General features: G+C 34.9%; 1 protein-coding gene across 1 annotated transcript in view; it reads left to right on the top strand.

Moving 5' to 3' along the window:
- LOC126975984 (uncharacterized) overlaps window positions 1-13,900 on the top strand; it is a 101,821-nt gene that overhangs the window by 79,466 nt on the left and 8,455 nt on the right. The window contains exons 4-5 of the mRNA XM_050824120.1: window positions 7,677-7,846; window positions 10,383-10,454. Coding sequence (XP_050680077.1) covers window positions 7,677-7,846; window positions 10,383-10,454 — 242 coding nt within the window. The remainder of the gene's footprint in view (window positions 1-7,676; window positions 7,847-10,382; window positions 10,455-13,900) is intronic.

Raw genomic sequence — 13,900 nt, 5'->3', positions numbered from 1 at the left:
CAAAATGGCTGGGCTAATTTTGACAGAACGTAGGCAGATTACTGATAGATCTAGACTGAAGCTATTTAAAAAATGTGGATTGCGTAAGTGCCTAAATCATTAAGACCCATGAATGTTAATAAAATACTTTTCAATGGGCACATCGCCACGTTGAGGAAATTTAAAAAGTGAAAGTCGCGGGTAACAATTTGCGTGTGGATTGTATACGTTTAAAAAGATTAGAAGTACCCTCATAATACAAGACACACACGAATTGTCCCCTTCTTTGATAAGTTCAAAAGGTGACCTTTCGCTTGGTCCTTGGACGTTTGACCGGCAAATCGTTTGCGAAGTCCAGCCTTACACATTGTTACACAATCTCAGATATTAAGTATAACTTACATTTCTTAGTATCTGTCTACACAATAGACACCCACTCAGATTTTTATGTGATTGAATGAGTGATTCTTAAATATCAGTAAGAATTTATCATTTATGTATAAGATATTATTGCTATACCGAAAAGATAAACAAAAAATTAATTACAACATCAGCGCCTCCTGTAGAATCCTACCGCCGTTATAATATTTTTTTTCATTGTGGGCCAAGAAGACATAGGTTTTTTCGAACACTGCAACTCTTATGGATTTATTAAGCCCCTTGCCCAACCAAACTACGTTCTTACGGCATCTCTCCCAGGCATCGATTCCTTGAAGTAGATTTTCTAGGAGAGAGGTCTTTTAGAAACTCTTTTGGGTTCTCTTGACCTCCTATATCCTTGCTCCTTTAAGAGAACAGCGCTTTATACTTGCTCGGGATGTGGAAAGGATTGTTCTTACGTCCTTTTGCGGTACAACATCTACTAACTATTTAGTTATTGATTCCTATTTGTGTCCAAGTGATCTCTATTTAGATGGAGTTATTTAGATATTTTAAGGGGTTTTTTTTATTATAATATCTAACCCCATTTGAGGCTCAGTTTGTAAGTATGAGTGCAAGACAGCGAAATTATAATTAGTAAAATATACATAAGTACTAAAAACTGGGAAAATACACATGCAATCTCAATAGAATATAGACGTTTTCAACTGCTATCAAATCTAATGTAGTTGGCAGGGTCACTTCAGATACTACCTTTAGCCACTGGGCTAAAAGGTGGTCATCTAAAATCTACTCAGGTGATCCATGAGCACAAAAACATTGCCCAAACCATGCAGAAAAACAAATACTTGAATTTTATAACATAAAAAGATTAACATAGAATCAAAATTGTTTATCAATCAATTTTATGAGGCAGCTTGATCTACAGAAATATGGATCATAACTATTTGGCAACGGTCCGCGAATAAATCGTGTCACGGTAAAGGAATATCTTCAGGGATAAAGCATCAATAAGGGAGATGATTTATGCCTATACCATCACAGAAATATGGCAGATTGTTACAACATTTTTACCCCCTTATTCATAATAGTCTGCTAATTTAAAGCATTGCTAATTCTCACTCTGTCTTCTTCTATTAACCTAAGTCAGAATTAGAAAAAACACTCCTTAGCGGCTGTTTAAAGTTAGCGGAGCATTATGAATAAGGGGGTTAATCTCTATGTAGATGATAAAATTATGTTGTCTATTGTTTGCTCATAAACGTAGATCACAGTAATATTCCTAACAATTTGGATTGAAATTTTTAGCGATTATATTTCATATATGGCTTCATTCGGTGGGTTAAGCATGTTCGGTTATCATTGGTGACTGCGTCACCGACATGCTAATATAAATTGCCGTTGCTTGAGACTTTGTCTATGTTGAAAGCGTATCGAACTCCTTCAGGTACTCAAAACAAATGTCAAGTTATGTGTAAAAGATATGAAACTACCAAAAAGTACAAGAAATACAAGATTTGTCAACGATACGTCCCTCAAACGGTTATCTCACTTGAAAGAGCGCTCGCACTTGAACGCGAGAGGTCGCGGGTTCGAGTCCCGCATCGTTCATAAATTTTGTTTATGTAATTAATCCCAGAAGTGAGGGTTATCACTTTAAAAAATAACAAATTGTTTACCAAAACGTTATCTAGAAGGTAACCAGTTGATCAACGACCGACAGTACGGCTTTTGCCATGGTCGGTCGGCAGGAGATCTTCTGGTATACCTAACACATAGGTGGGCGGCGGCTATTGATAGTAAGGGGGAAGGCCTGGTAGTTAGCCTGGATATAGCGAAGGCCTTTGATCGTGTATGGCGCTCCTCTCAAAACTTCCATCATTTGGGCTTCCCGAGAGCTTATTCAAGTGGACCTCCAGCTTCCTCACTAGGCGCAGCATACAGGTCGTTGTCGACGGATATTGCTCGAACCCGAAGCCCGTGAATGCTGGAGTGCCCCAAGGCTGTGTGCTATCTCCTACGCTGTTTCTTCTGCATATCAATGATATGTTGGACACCTCCAACATACATTGCTATACAAACGACAGCACAGGTGATGCCGTATACACGGGCCATGCAGGTCTCTCTCGGGAAATCGTTGACCAGTGCCGGGAGAAACTTGTGTCTTCTATTGAGTCCTCTTTCGAGAAGGTCGCGGAATGGGGCAAATTGAATCTTGTCCAATTTAACCCCCAGAAGACTCAAGTTTGCGCGTTTACCACTAAAAAAAACCCATTTGTCGTATCACCGCTCTTCGACAACACTTCTCTTAAAGCCTCGTCTAGTATCGGAATACTGGGTCTCGAAATCTCGAGCGATTGCCAATTTCGTGGCCATCTGGAGGGCAAAGCCAAATTGGCTTCGAAGAAGCTGGGCGTCATCAATAGAGCACGGCAATACTTTAAGCCGGCCCACATTCTAGTGCTCTACAAAGCGCAGATCCGGCTACACATGGAGTATTGCTGTCATCTCTGTTCTGGCGCACCCCAGTATCAGCTCGATCCATTTGACCCAGTGGTCTGCGAAAGGCTGGATCACTTGGCGTTGCGTAGAGACGTTGCTTCATTGTGTGTCTTCTACCGCATTTATCATGGGTAGTGTTCCGAAGAGCTGTTTCACCTGATTCCTGCCGCCGAATTCCACCTTCGCACGACACGCCACAAGTTCGTATATTATCCCCACCACCTGGATGTGTGGCGGTCCTCCACAGTACGGTTTTCAAGGAACTTTCTTCCTCGTACTACAATGCTGTGGAATGAGCTTCCGTGTGCAGTGTTTCCGGGACGATACGACATGGGTACTTTCAAAAAAAGCGCGTACACCTTCCTTAAAGGCCGGCAACGCTCTTGTGATTCCTCTGGTATTGCAAGAGGATGTGGGCGGCGGTGATCACTTAACACTTGGTGACCCGTACGCTCGTTTGTCCTCCTATTCCATAAAAAAAATCAAAAATAAGAAAGCAACTGATATAAATATTACCCTGACAGGCAAACAGCCAGATAGAGAGATGAGCGATCCGATTTATATCTGCGTAATAACATTAAATATTATATTAGAAAGGATTTTGCACAACGTGTATCCTGGATTTCACAAATAATCCCAAATTAATTTTTCAAGGATCCTATGACCTAGATATGGTTATCTTTCCTGCAATAGTTTTAATTCGCTGTAATTCATTGTATGTGAACCCGGCGTAAATGTTTGAACTACGCTCCGTTAGGAATTTGAAAAAACTTCAGCATAAAAAGTATCTGATGTCTTTTCATCAACACAAGACAACGTATGTGAAAAAGAATTATAATGATCGTTTGAGTCGTTAGGGCGTGAAATCATAGCAAACAAAACAAACCCACATTTGCATTTATAATACTACAGTTACGATTGTATTATAGTATAGGTTCTTTTTTTGTGGGTGGTTGTGATTCTCGTAATACATATTTATTATCTTATTATATAAAATTCTCGTGTCTCGGTGTTTGTTGCCAAACTCCTCCGCAATGGCTGAACCAATTAGTTTGAAAATTTGTGTATATATCGGCTAGGTTTGAGAATCTGCCAACATCTATTTTTCAGACCCCAAAAATTTTATTTATTAATTTTTTTTATTATTTTATATGGCAATACAATGTTTGCTGGGTAAGCTAGTATACTGTAAAAATGCTATATCTATATGAATGGTATATTAACAGTATATTACTATCTCATGTTACCCAGTTAACAGATTTAGTTTGATGACAAACGAACGTACCTTTGTCAAAGATTTTTTGACAGACGGACAAACAAAACACGGATGAATGAAGTAATTGCTAACTGCTAGAAACTGTCATAACCATAATGTTAACACTAGGAACAGACATAAACTTATAATGCCTACTACTCGGCTAAGTCGAGTTATTAAGTCGTATATAGGGCGATGTATATGCTTTTACAACGAGATCCCAGAAAATGTTCAAAACAAAAGTATTACGATATTCAAATGAATTGTTAAAAACGTTTGTGTGGTAAAGCTTACTATAACATGAATGACTTTCTTAATGATTCCACAGATTGGGAATGGAGCGACCGCCCTCAAGCTATTAAATAACAAGTTTAATTGTACAACATTTTCCATTTATCCGAGAGCCACTTCAAGTGCCAAATTAAAAAAATATCGGATAATTTTTTGTACATACGTACTTTTAAATACCTACTAAACATCAATAAGTACTTAAGGTTAATATCTTTGTAAATATAGTCATAATTAAGTGTACATTTGTGTAGATAATTATTTCCTTTGTTTTCTTTTTTGTGTTTATTAATTGTTTGATTTTTACAAATTTAATTTTCTCCAACTAGCCTAATTAAGAACATTGTTTATTTCTCTTTAGTTTAAATTAATATTGCATAAATACTTTTTCTATGTACCTAACATTGAATACCTCAAAGTTTTACATAGTAAGATGTGGATAGCGTATCTGACTACAATTTTATTAGACTTATATGTTATTTCTTTATGTACTTTGTAAGTTGTAGTTGTGTGCTTTTCTTAAATAAAAAAATAAATACAAAAAAAATATTATGTTGAAAACATATTCTTCTCAGGTCTGGGGCATTCGTTTTGGAATGGATGGTAGTTTTTGACTTTCAATAAGTGATGTCACATCGTATTTTGAATAAAAATATTTTAATTTAAGTTGATGTTTTCGACTGCCACCAAACCCAGTATAGTAGTCAGGTTCTCTATACCCATTGGACTAGAAGGTAGTCATCTAAAATCTACTCAGGTGATCCATGAGCACAAAAACATTCACCAAAATTGCACGAACCATTCAGAAAAACAGATACGAGAGTTTTATAACATAAAAAGATTAACATACAATCAAAATTGTTTATCAATAAATTTTATAAGGTAGCTTGATCCACAGAAATATGGATCATAACTATTTGGCTACGGTCCGCGAATAAATCCTGTCATGGTAAAGGGATATATCTTCAGGGATAAAGTATCAATAAGAGGGATGATTTATGCATAAACCATGACAGAAATGTTGGCAGATTGTTACAAAATTTCTAATCTCTATAGTCTATATATTCTTCTCAGGTCTGGGGCATTCGTTTTGGAATTGATGGTAGTTTTTGACTTTCAATAAGCCATGTCACATCCTATTTCGAATAAAAATATTTGAATTTGGATAGAGTTCTTGTTAGGTTAGTTATGCTGACTTACCGCCCTATGAAATTGTTTGGAGTTTTGGACCAAGTCGTGATAAATCTAATTTATTGAAAATAGGTTAAGTGCAGTTTTAAGTGGCGTTTTGGCAAAGCGTTGTTGATTTAACTTAAGAGCTTTTGTCACCTGGTCTGATGCCAAACTTTCTTTGCCAGCCTTTTAAGAATATATTATTAAAATTGTTATCAACGGTAGCGCACATTGAGCTATCAAATTGTAGTCAAGTATCGCTACTAAAATAATCGTGATTAAGCTCGTATATCAAAAATCTTATCTCAATTTCACTGGATTTTAATATTGTGAAGCAATTGAGGATTTTATGTAGCAGTTTTAGTGTTAGATTTACAATTTTGTTTATGAAATTAAGGGACGAGACGAGCAGGGTTCAGTTGATGGTATTTGATACGCCTTGCCCATTACAACGCAGTGAAATTACTGGGCAAATGAGACTTAATATTTTTTTTATTTTATGATATCCCTAGCGGACGTTTGCAATGTTGCCCGCGCTTTCGTGGCTATCTTTATACTGAATCGGATATTTACGGAATTTCAGAGGGTTCATATTTTTATGCGCAACGAAATTCAATATCTGAAGGTATACGTAAGTAACTAACTATATTTAACATAACCCATCTAGACATTGTCTCTAAGTAATGAGGAGATATCCATCCCGTCAAAATTCATTCAGCGCTTACGGAGTTCTTCAGAAATCTATAAATGGTATTATTGTGTAAATTCATGAAAAATACATAGTATTTTTAACCGACTTCAAAAAGGAGGAGGTTATCAATTCAATCGGTATTTTTTTTATGTATGTACACCGATTATTCTGAGATTTATGATCCGATTTACGTAATTTTTCTTTAGTTCGGCGCAGAATAGATGCCATTTGGTCCCATAAATTTTACATAAATAACATTTTACACAGTATGGCCTAGTAGTTTTCATTTTATGAAATTTTTTGTTTACCTCGATGATATAATTATTTTTCTTGTACCTACGGCTTTTTAGGAGTTTTCATTCAGGTCGATTATATATTATAATTATTAACTGACACAAAAAAGTAAAAAAAAAATACCTTTAAAAAAACCGACTTCAAAAACTGAAAAGTATTAAATCACTAAAAATTTAATTTAATACACCTTTACCTTTAATATTAATAAAATACTATTATTTGTATGTGCTATATATTTATAGCTTTTAAGTCGGTGCCAAGCCCTCAATAAAATAAAACTTAATATTATAAGCAGCTTACTTATTTACTTTTTAATTTATTAAAAAGCGACACTAGAGCAGAATAGAGAACGCTTTATTAGCAACAAAAAACACACACCTTCAATTTACAATTTTAATAAACTAAATTAAATGAGTAACATAAATGATGAAAGAATAAAAAAACTTCAAAAGAACTGTGTGGCACGTGATTCCCTGCTAAAAGGAACTGACTCAGTACATTGTTGTGTTAATACACAAAACACCAACACAACACTACAATTTTATTCATAAATGTAGATTGAACCAGTCCGTATAAAATATTTAAGTTAATGTGGGCACGAAGAGGTTATTATCATATCATTCTCCCAGTACCTGATTACGACATAAAAGCTATATTTTTTTTATGGAAACGTGGGACAAACGAGCGTACGGGTCACCTGGTCTTAAGTGATCACCGCCGCCCATATTCAGCAATTCTCGCAACACCATAGGAATCACAGGAGCATTGCCGGCCTTTAAGGAAGGTGTAACACCGCACAAGGAAGCTCATTCCACAGCTTTGTAGTACGTGGAAGAAAGCTCCTTGAAAACCGCTCTGTGGAGGACCGCCACACATCCAGATGGTTGGGATGATATCCTAACTTGTGGCGTGTGATCCAAATGTGGAATTTTGCGGCAGGAATCAGGTGAAACAGCTCTTCGGAACACTCCCCATGATAAAAAGCGGTGAAGACACACAATGAAGTGACGTCTCTACCAAACCAGCCGTTCACAGAGCACTGGATAAATAATTAATATTTTAGGGATCCTTAATTATAAAATTGAATTTGAATATCTTTAAAATCTTTAACAGGCATTTAGACGGAGTAGTACATCACTTAAAGCTAGTGAACGGAAGGTACTCTGCGGTTGCCATGGTAACGCTCCTCGACGCTGATCTTCCGTCGCCAGCCGAGTTCATATGCACTCTGAGGATACCGCAAGCGAAATATGCAGTGCGGAAAGAGGCCATTTATTATCCAGGTATGTGCCAGAGAAATTACCATCCCGTAACTTATACGAAATATTATTCCAACCGAATAAACCTCACATTCTGGTATTACTTACTAATAAGAAAACTTTCATTCAGAAAGGCATATTCCTAATACGAATACCTAATTACATTTTCTCAAATTTGCTATTCTCAAAATACTCCCAAAGTCGGTAAATCAATTTACAAATTAGATTGTGTTGTGTGTTTTGACATGAATATGTATGGACCTAGTTGAGACCTTGGGGATCCTAAATTTAATTAGGAGGGTAAAATCAAATGTTATTGAGTACCTTATTTTATAAACATGAGAAACATTAAACATTTAATGTATTCTTTAACTGTGAAAGTTACTCCTTTATATGGTGAAAAGTTGAGTGTCAAAATGTTTTTAAAGTTTCCGGTAGTTAAGAAGATTAACAATTTATTTACCATTTAAAAAAAGAAATAATTTATATGTGAAGTAATTAATTAAAAATGAAACTATTGTTATTTTTTTACTCTAACGTATATATACGTATAGTTTTCTCCTTAATAGTAAATGGTATAAAGGCATAATGCCATAAGTCTGTAAATCTGTTTTGAGTTGAAGCCATAAAATCGACTTTTGAAAATAGAAATTAATTATTTTCAAAGTCAAAGTCAAAAATATTTTATTGACATAAAAATCAAACGTCAACGTCAATCACTAAATAAATAATTCAGACACATATTTATTACACAAAAGTTTAAACGTATACATATTTTTAAAATAATACAATCCAGTAAAACACTGCAAGGCTGAACCATAATATACATAAAATAAACTACTATAATTTTACAAATTATAGGTGTATACTGACGACCTGTATAGCCGAGTGGTTAGCGATCCTACCTACTAAGCTAGAGGTCCCGGGTTCGAATCCCGGTAGGTGCAAGCATTTATATGATGAATATGGATGTTTGTTTCCGAGTCATGGATGTTTAAATGTATTTATGTATGTTTATATGAATTTATGTATGTTTAAGTAAATATATTGTATTAAATATATCATTATCTTGTTGTAACCCATAACACAGGCTATATATGCTTAACTTGGGGCAAGATAATTTGTGTGAAATGTGTGTCAATATATCAATATATATACTAAATCAAAAGACGACGGGTAAATGCCGTAGTAATATTTTACAACAGAACAATTGTAACAAAGACAATTACGCTTTGGAGAATAAAAATTTAAAGTCACGGTTAATGTTGACAACCGTTGAAGATGTTTCGGAACGGGCAATTTGAGAGCTTTATAGCTCATTAAAGGGGCCGTTAGGAAAGAATAAGGAAATGTATATTTTCTAGGTGGGCATGAAAACAATTTCGTGTATAAATTGCGGTTGGAACGTTTAAGCTTTTTATCAACCAAGTTTGTATGCTCAGTTATCTTAACTGTTTGGAGACGTTTCCTGCTGTGGACCTCCTGAATAATTTTATGCTTCGCTAACTCTATTGTTGGTAATTTTAAATGAGAAAGGAAAATATGTTGGTTAATGTTTGTGCAATGTTATTTTACTATGTAATGTTTTTGTTTTTTACTTTTCGCTTCAAGATTTATGTTAAATTATGTTTTATATTTAAAGCGTATAGCAAACCATACTGATATGATGATATGATTTGGGCATGCAATAACTTTTACCGGGCTTTATACTAAAAAAAAATACGCCTTTATAGCTGTACTAATTTAACATATTACTAATGAAATAAAGTAATAAGTACCTTAAAATAAATATCGGAAAACGGTCGTTACTTTGGTACAGCTTGTCTTCCGACAAAGGCCTTCTCCAAAGATTTCCATTCTGTCCTGTCTTTTGCTGTACGAGTCCATAGTTGCCCCATTATTTTCTTGATGTCGTCTTCCCATCTCATAGTGGTTGTCATTCAGTTATTAGTCTTGCCCATTTCTCTATCTTTTCTCTTATCATACCTTTCTATTTCCACTTTAATTGTTTGCATGTTGTGTATGCGTTCTTAAAATTTGTCTTTTTCTTTTATATTATTTTATTTGACTTTGTACTAATCTTATAACTTTAAACTAGCAATTCTTGTATATAAATATATATAATCTGAATCTCGAAAATGGCTCCAACGTTTTTATTGAAATTTAGTATACAGGTAGTTTTGGGGGCGAGGAATCTATCTACCAAGTTTTCAATTTGTGGTTTTATGGGTTTGTGTTTTAATGAGAAACTGCTACAATTCACCACTATATACAAAACTATAATAGCTCAGATGGGACATTAGGTGATCCAGAAAGCAGAAGACCCCGGCTCCAATCCAGATAAACTATTAGTTTTTTTTTGTTCAAGTTTTGTACGTTCTTAAAAATCCGAGCAAGCCTCGGTCGTCCAGGTACCGTAGGTACTTTAAATTATTATCTGAATGGGAAAATATGAATATTATAATCTTGTAACAGTGGCAAACTACAGTGTTTTGACGTAAGTTAATGTAAATGTCACAAACAGAGTATTCGAATACTGAGATAAGCCTTGTTTTGCCAGGTCCTATAAGTACTACACCAGAGATGCCAACTGCAGCCGACATGCAACTCGCGGCGGCCGTCGGATCAAAAGGTATTAACTCTTTCTGTTTTGAAAATTTTCGTTGTTTTCGTTGTGACAACTTCATAAACATTTACAAAAATAGATGTACATAAAAAGGCATAAAATGCATTTATTTTCTCAAAATTGATTGCATTAGAATTCTTTTGATGTCATTTCTAATATACTATATACTACTACCGCTTCGGAAGCAAATAGCGCTCTGAGAGAGAAGAAGCGGTGCAAGAATTCTCACAACATTCGTTTTTTGCGCTCTTTTAATTAAAAATATACAATATTGTACTGTCATTGCTATTGCAATAAAATAATCATAATCTAGTCCCAGGCTGTCCGATCACTTAGATATTCAGCTGTGGAGTAATAGGATTTACGACAGAGCCATTTTTTAACAAAACATATAAATTTATTTATAGATAATTCCTGAACAGTGGCTGGGACTTTATTATAAATAAAAGTTATCATATAATATATACCTTATACACAGCTTCACAGAGACAAATAGAAGATGAGAAATGATTGTGGAGAAGATGGAATATTCCTTTTTTATGAAAACAAAACGGGTTGCACTCGGGGAGTGCCGGCAGAAGTGAAAAATTGAATATTAACATTGTGCATTTTTGAATATTTTGGAATGGTTAGGGAATAATTTCGAACAAATTGCTTTATTTATCAGTATAAAAGTACTAGCATTTATTTGGTTAAATACAATATTCATTTATTGCGCTATCGTACACACAAATGACAATTTATATAACATAAAAAAAATTAACACTTCAGATCTATTACAATTTTTTTTGATTAATAAGTTTATCTCTCAGAAAAATTTCCTTTCATCCATAATTTCAACGAATATCTTACGAATTCCCGATCAGGTCATGTGTCCTGACGCGAGTTTATCATGATCCGCTAAAGAAGTTTTCTCTTCAAAAATTGATGAGACTTGATGGTAAATGATACGCCCTGATGATGTCTACGATGGAGTGCCACTCAGTATTCTTGAAAATCCCAAAAGTTGTAAGTGTAGCACTTTGAGATTTAACAATAATATTTTAAGTCTCACCCATCAACAAAATCAAATTATTATCTTTTCTTTTGTAATGATTATAATGCATTACTTTCTGTGCCAATATTAATTATTTATAAGAAACTAGCTGACCCAGCAAATGTTGTATTGCCGATATTAAAATCGCGATACAAAAGTAACTGTTGATCGTAGATAGGTGAAAATTTGAAGTTGTATGTATTTTTTAATGCTGACTCATAATCAAACAATTTTTTAAAAAAATGACAAAAAAGTTAAAAAAAAATTCGTTTTTGCTCTTAACATTTAGGGGGATGAAAAAAAAATGTTGTCCGATTCTCAGACCTACCCAATATGCACTCAAAATTTCATGAGAATCGGTCAAGCCGTTTCGGAGGAGTTCGGTCCCGCACACCGTGACACGAGAATTTTATATATTAGATGAAAGAAGGGGTGGGGTATATATCTCCATAAGTATGCCAATTTTGTGTCAGTTGCAATGTATGTATACATAAGTTTAAGAACTACACCCGACACCCTGGCTTAGAATATCTCTTTTGACACCTGCACCATATTTTATATTGAGTCACCAATCGCTCATAAATCTTTATATGCATTTAGAGAGCGGTACCCAAAGGGTGAAAACGGAACGCTATTACTAAGACTCCGCTGCCCGTCTGCCTGTATTTATGTCTGTACTTCGTAAAGGGTTGGGCTAATGAGAAAAAGTAGCAAGAAACTCATTGCCACTCGTCTGTCACCAGATAGTTAGACAGTTGAAATTTTCACAAATGACGTATTTCTGTTGTCTCTATAACAACAAATAACACAAAATAGAATAAAATAAATATTTAAGGGAACTTCCATACACCAAATGTAATTTTTTGCTCTTTTTGCTCGATATTGCAAACGGCAACGGATAGACGCTGGAAATATTCACAGAATATTTAGTTATACAATATTCAATTTAAAAATAAGTAATTAATTTAAAATAGAAAGAAAATAATATCTCAGGGAGTTTCTCATACAACAGTCGTGATTTTTTGGCGTTATTCATATGGTACGGAACCCTTCGTGCGATATTTCAAATCGCACTTAGCCGGTTTTTTTTTAATTAATGTTCACAGTTTTTCTTCTTACTCTCTGCATAGACTATCCAGTCGTTTTGAAAATTATCCTGAACTGTCATATAGGCAAAAAAACTATCACCATTTTGAAATAATTATTGGATAGGACGCATAAAAGCTATACTTATAGTAGCAATATAACTTAGTTTTAAGTCAACTTAAATTTAATATATATACATAGTTGTTAATAAACGAATAAATCTTTAACAAAAAAATTATATTATGTCTATATTTGAACTCGTAAAGCAATAAAGGAGTAAGAAAATGTAACAAAACTTCGTTAAAATACCACAAAAATTTCTCAAGGAAGCAAATACTTGGATTTCTCGGAAAATTTGCATGATTTATGAAACTAGAGGAAGTGAAAATCGAAAATGTAATTTGTTCGTGGCATTTTGTCCCGTAAATTATTATGTCTTAAGGGGTCGACGTGAAGACGTAGAGCTCAGACTGAATTTCGGGATGCTTGATGTAATAAATATAAAATCATTCGGCGTTTACACAAACAAAACAATATAGATTTCTACCGAGGGTCACTTATGAAACTCGTTTTCGTTATTTAAGAAATAAATGGGTCAAGTTTGTTAAAAAATCATTTCATCATCATTTCAGCCGGAAAAGGTCCACTGCTGGACAATGGCCTGTTTTGCCAGTGTATACATACGGAACGCAAACGTGGTCGCTAACTATGGGCCTTATAGGGAAATTCATTGTTGCTCAGAGGGAAATGGCTATGCTCGGAGTTTCCCTGCGAGATTAAATCAGAAATGAGAATCCGTAGGTGAACCAAAGTCACCAATATAGCGCAGATGGTTGCGAAACTGAAGTGGCAGTGGGCAAGGCACATAGCTCGACGGACAGATCGCCGTTGGGGGAGTAAAGCCCTCGAATGGCAACCACGCACCGGAAGACGCGGTGGTGGTAAGCAACCCCACAAAAGGACCGACGATATGGTCAAGATCGCTGGAATACGTTGGATGAGGGCAGCGTATGATCATTCGTCGTGGAATTTTTTGGTGAAGGCCTCTGTTCAGCAATGGACGTCTTCCGGCTAATGATTATGAAGTTTAACTATTATTTTATGTTGTACAAATACTTAAATCCTTATCATGGACAGCATTCACAGCTGGTTACGTAATCTCTTCATTCTCAAGGTGTGGCTACATTTTTCAAGATTAACATAAAGCGAAACATTCAAATGCTGAAGTGCCTTGTTTCTTGCACAAAATATCTTTTGATAATGTAGAATAGTCTAAAATAATACAAAAGTGGATAAGCATGATGCTAACACATGCATCGATGGTTTCGTA

This window comes from Leptidea sinapis, chromosome 38 (genome assembly GCF_905404315.1).
Source record: "Leptidea sinapis chromosome 38, ilLepSina1.1, whole genome shotgun sequence".
Taxonomy (NCBI): Eukaryota; Metazoa; Arthropoda; class Insecta; order Lepidoptera; family Pieridae; genus Leptidea; species Leptidea sinapis.
The sequence above is the reverse complement of the archived record's forward strand: the minus strand, read 5'-3'. Positions and strand labels throughout refer to the sequence as shown.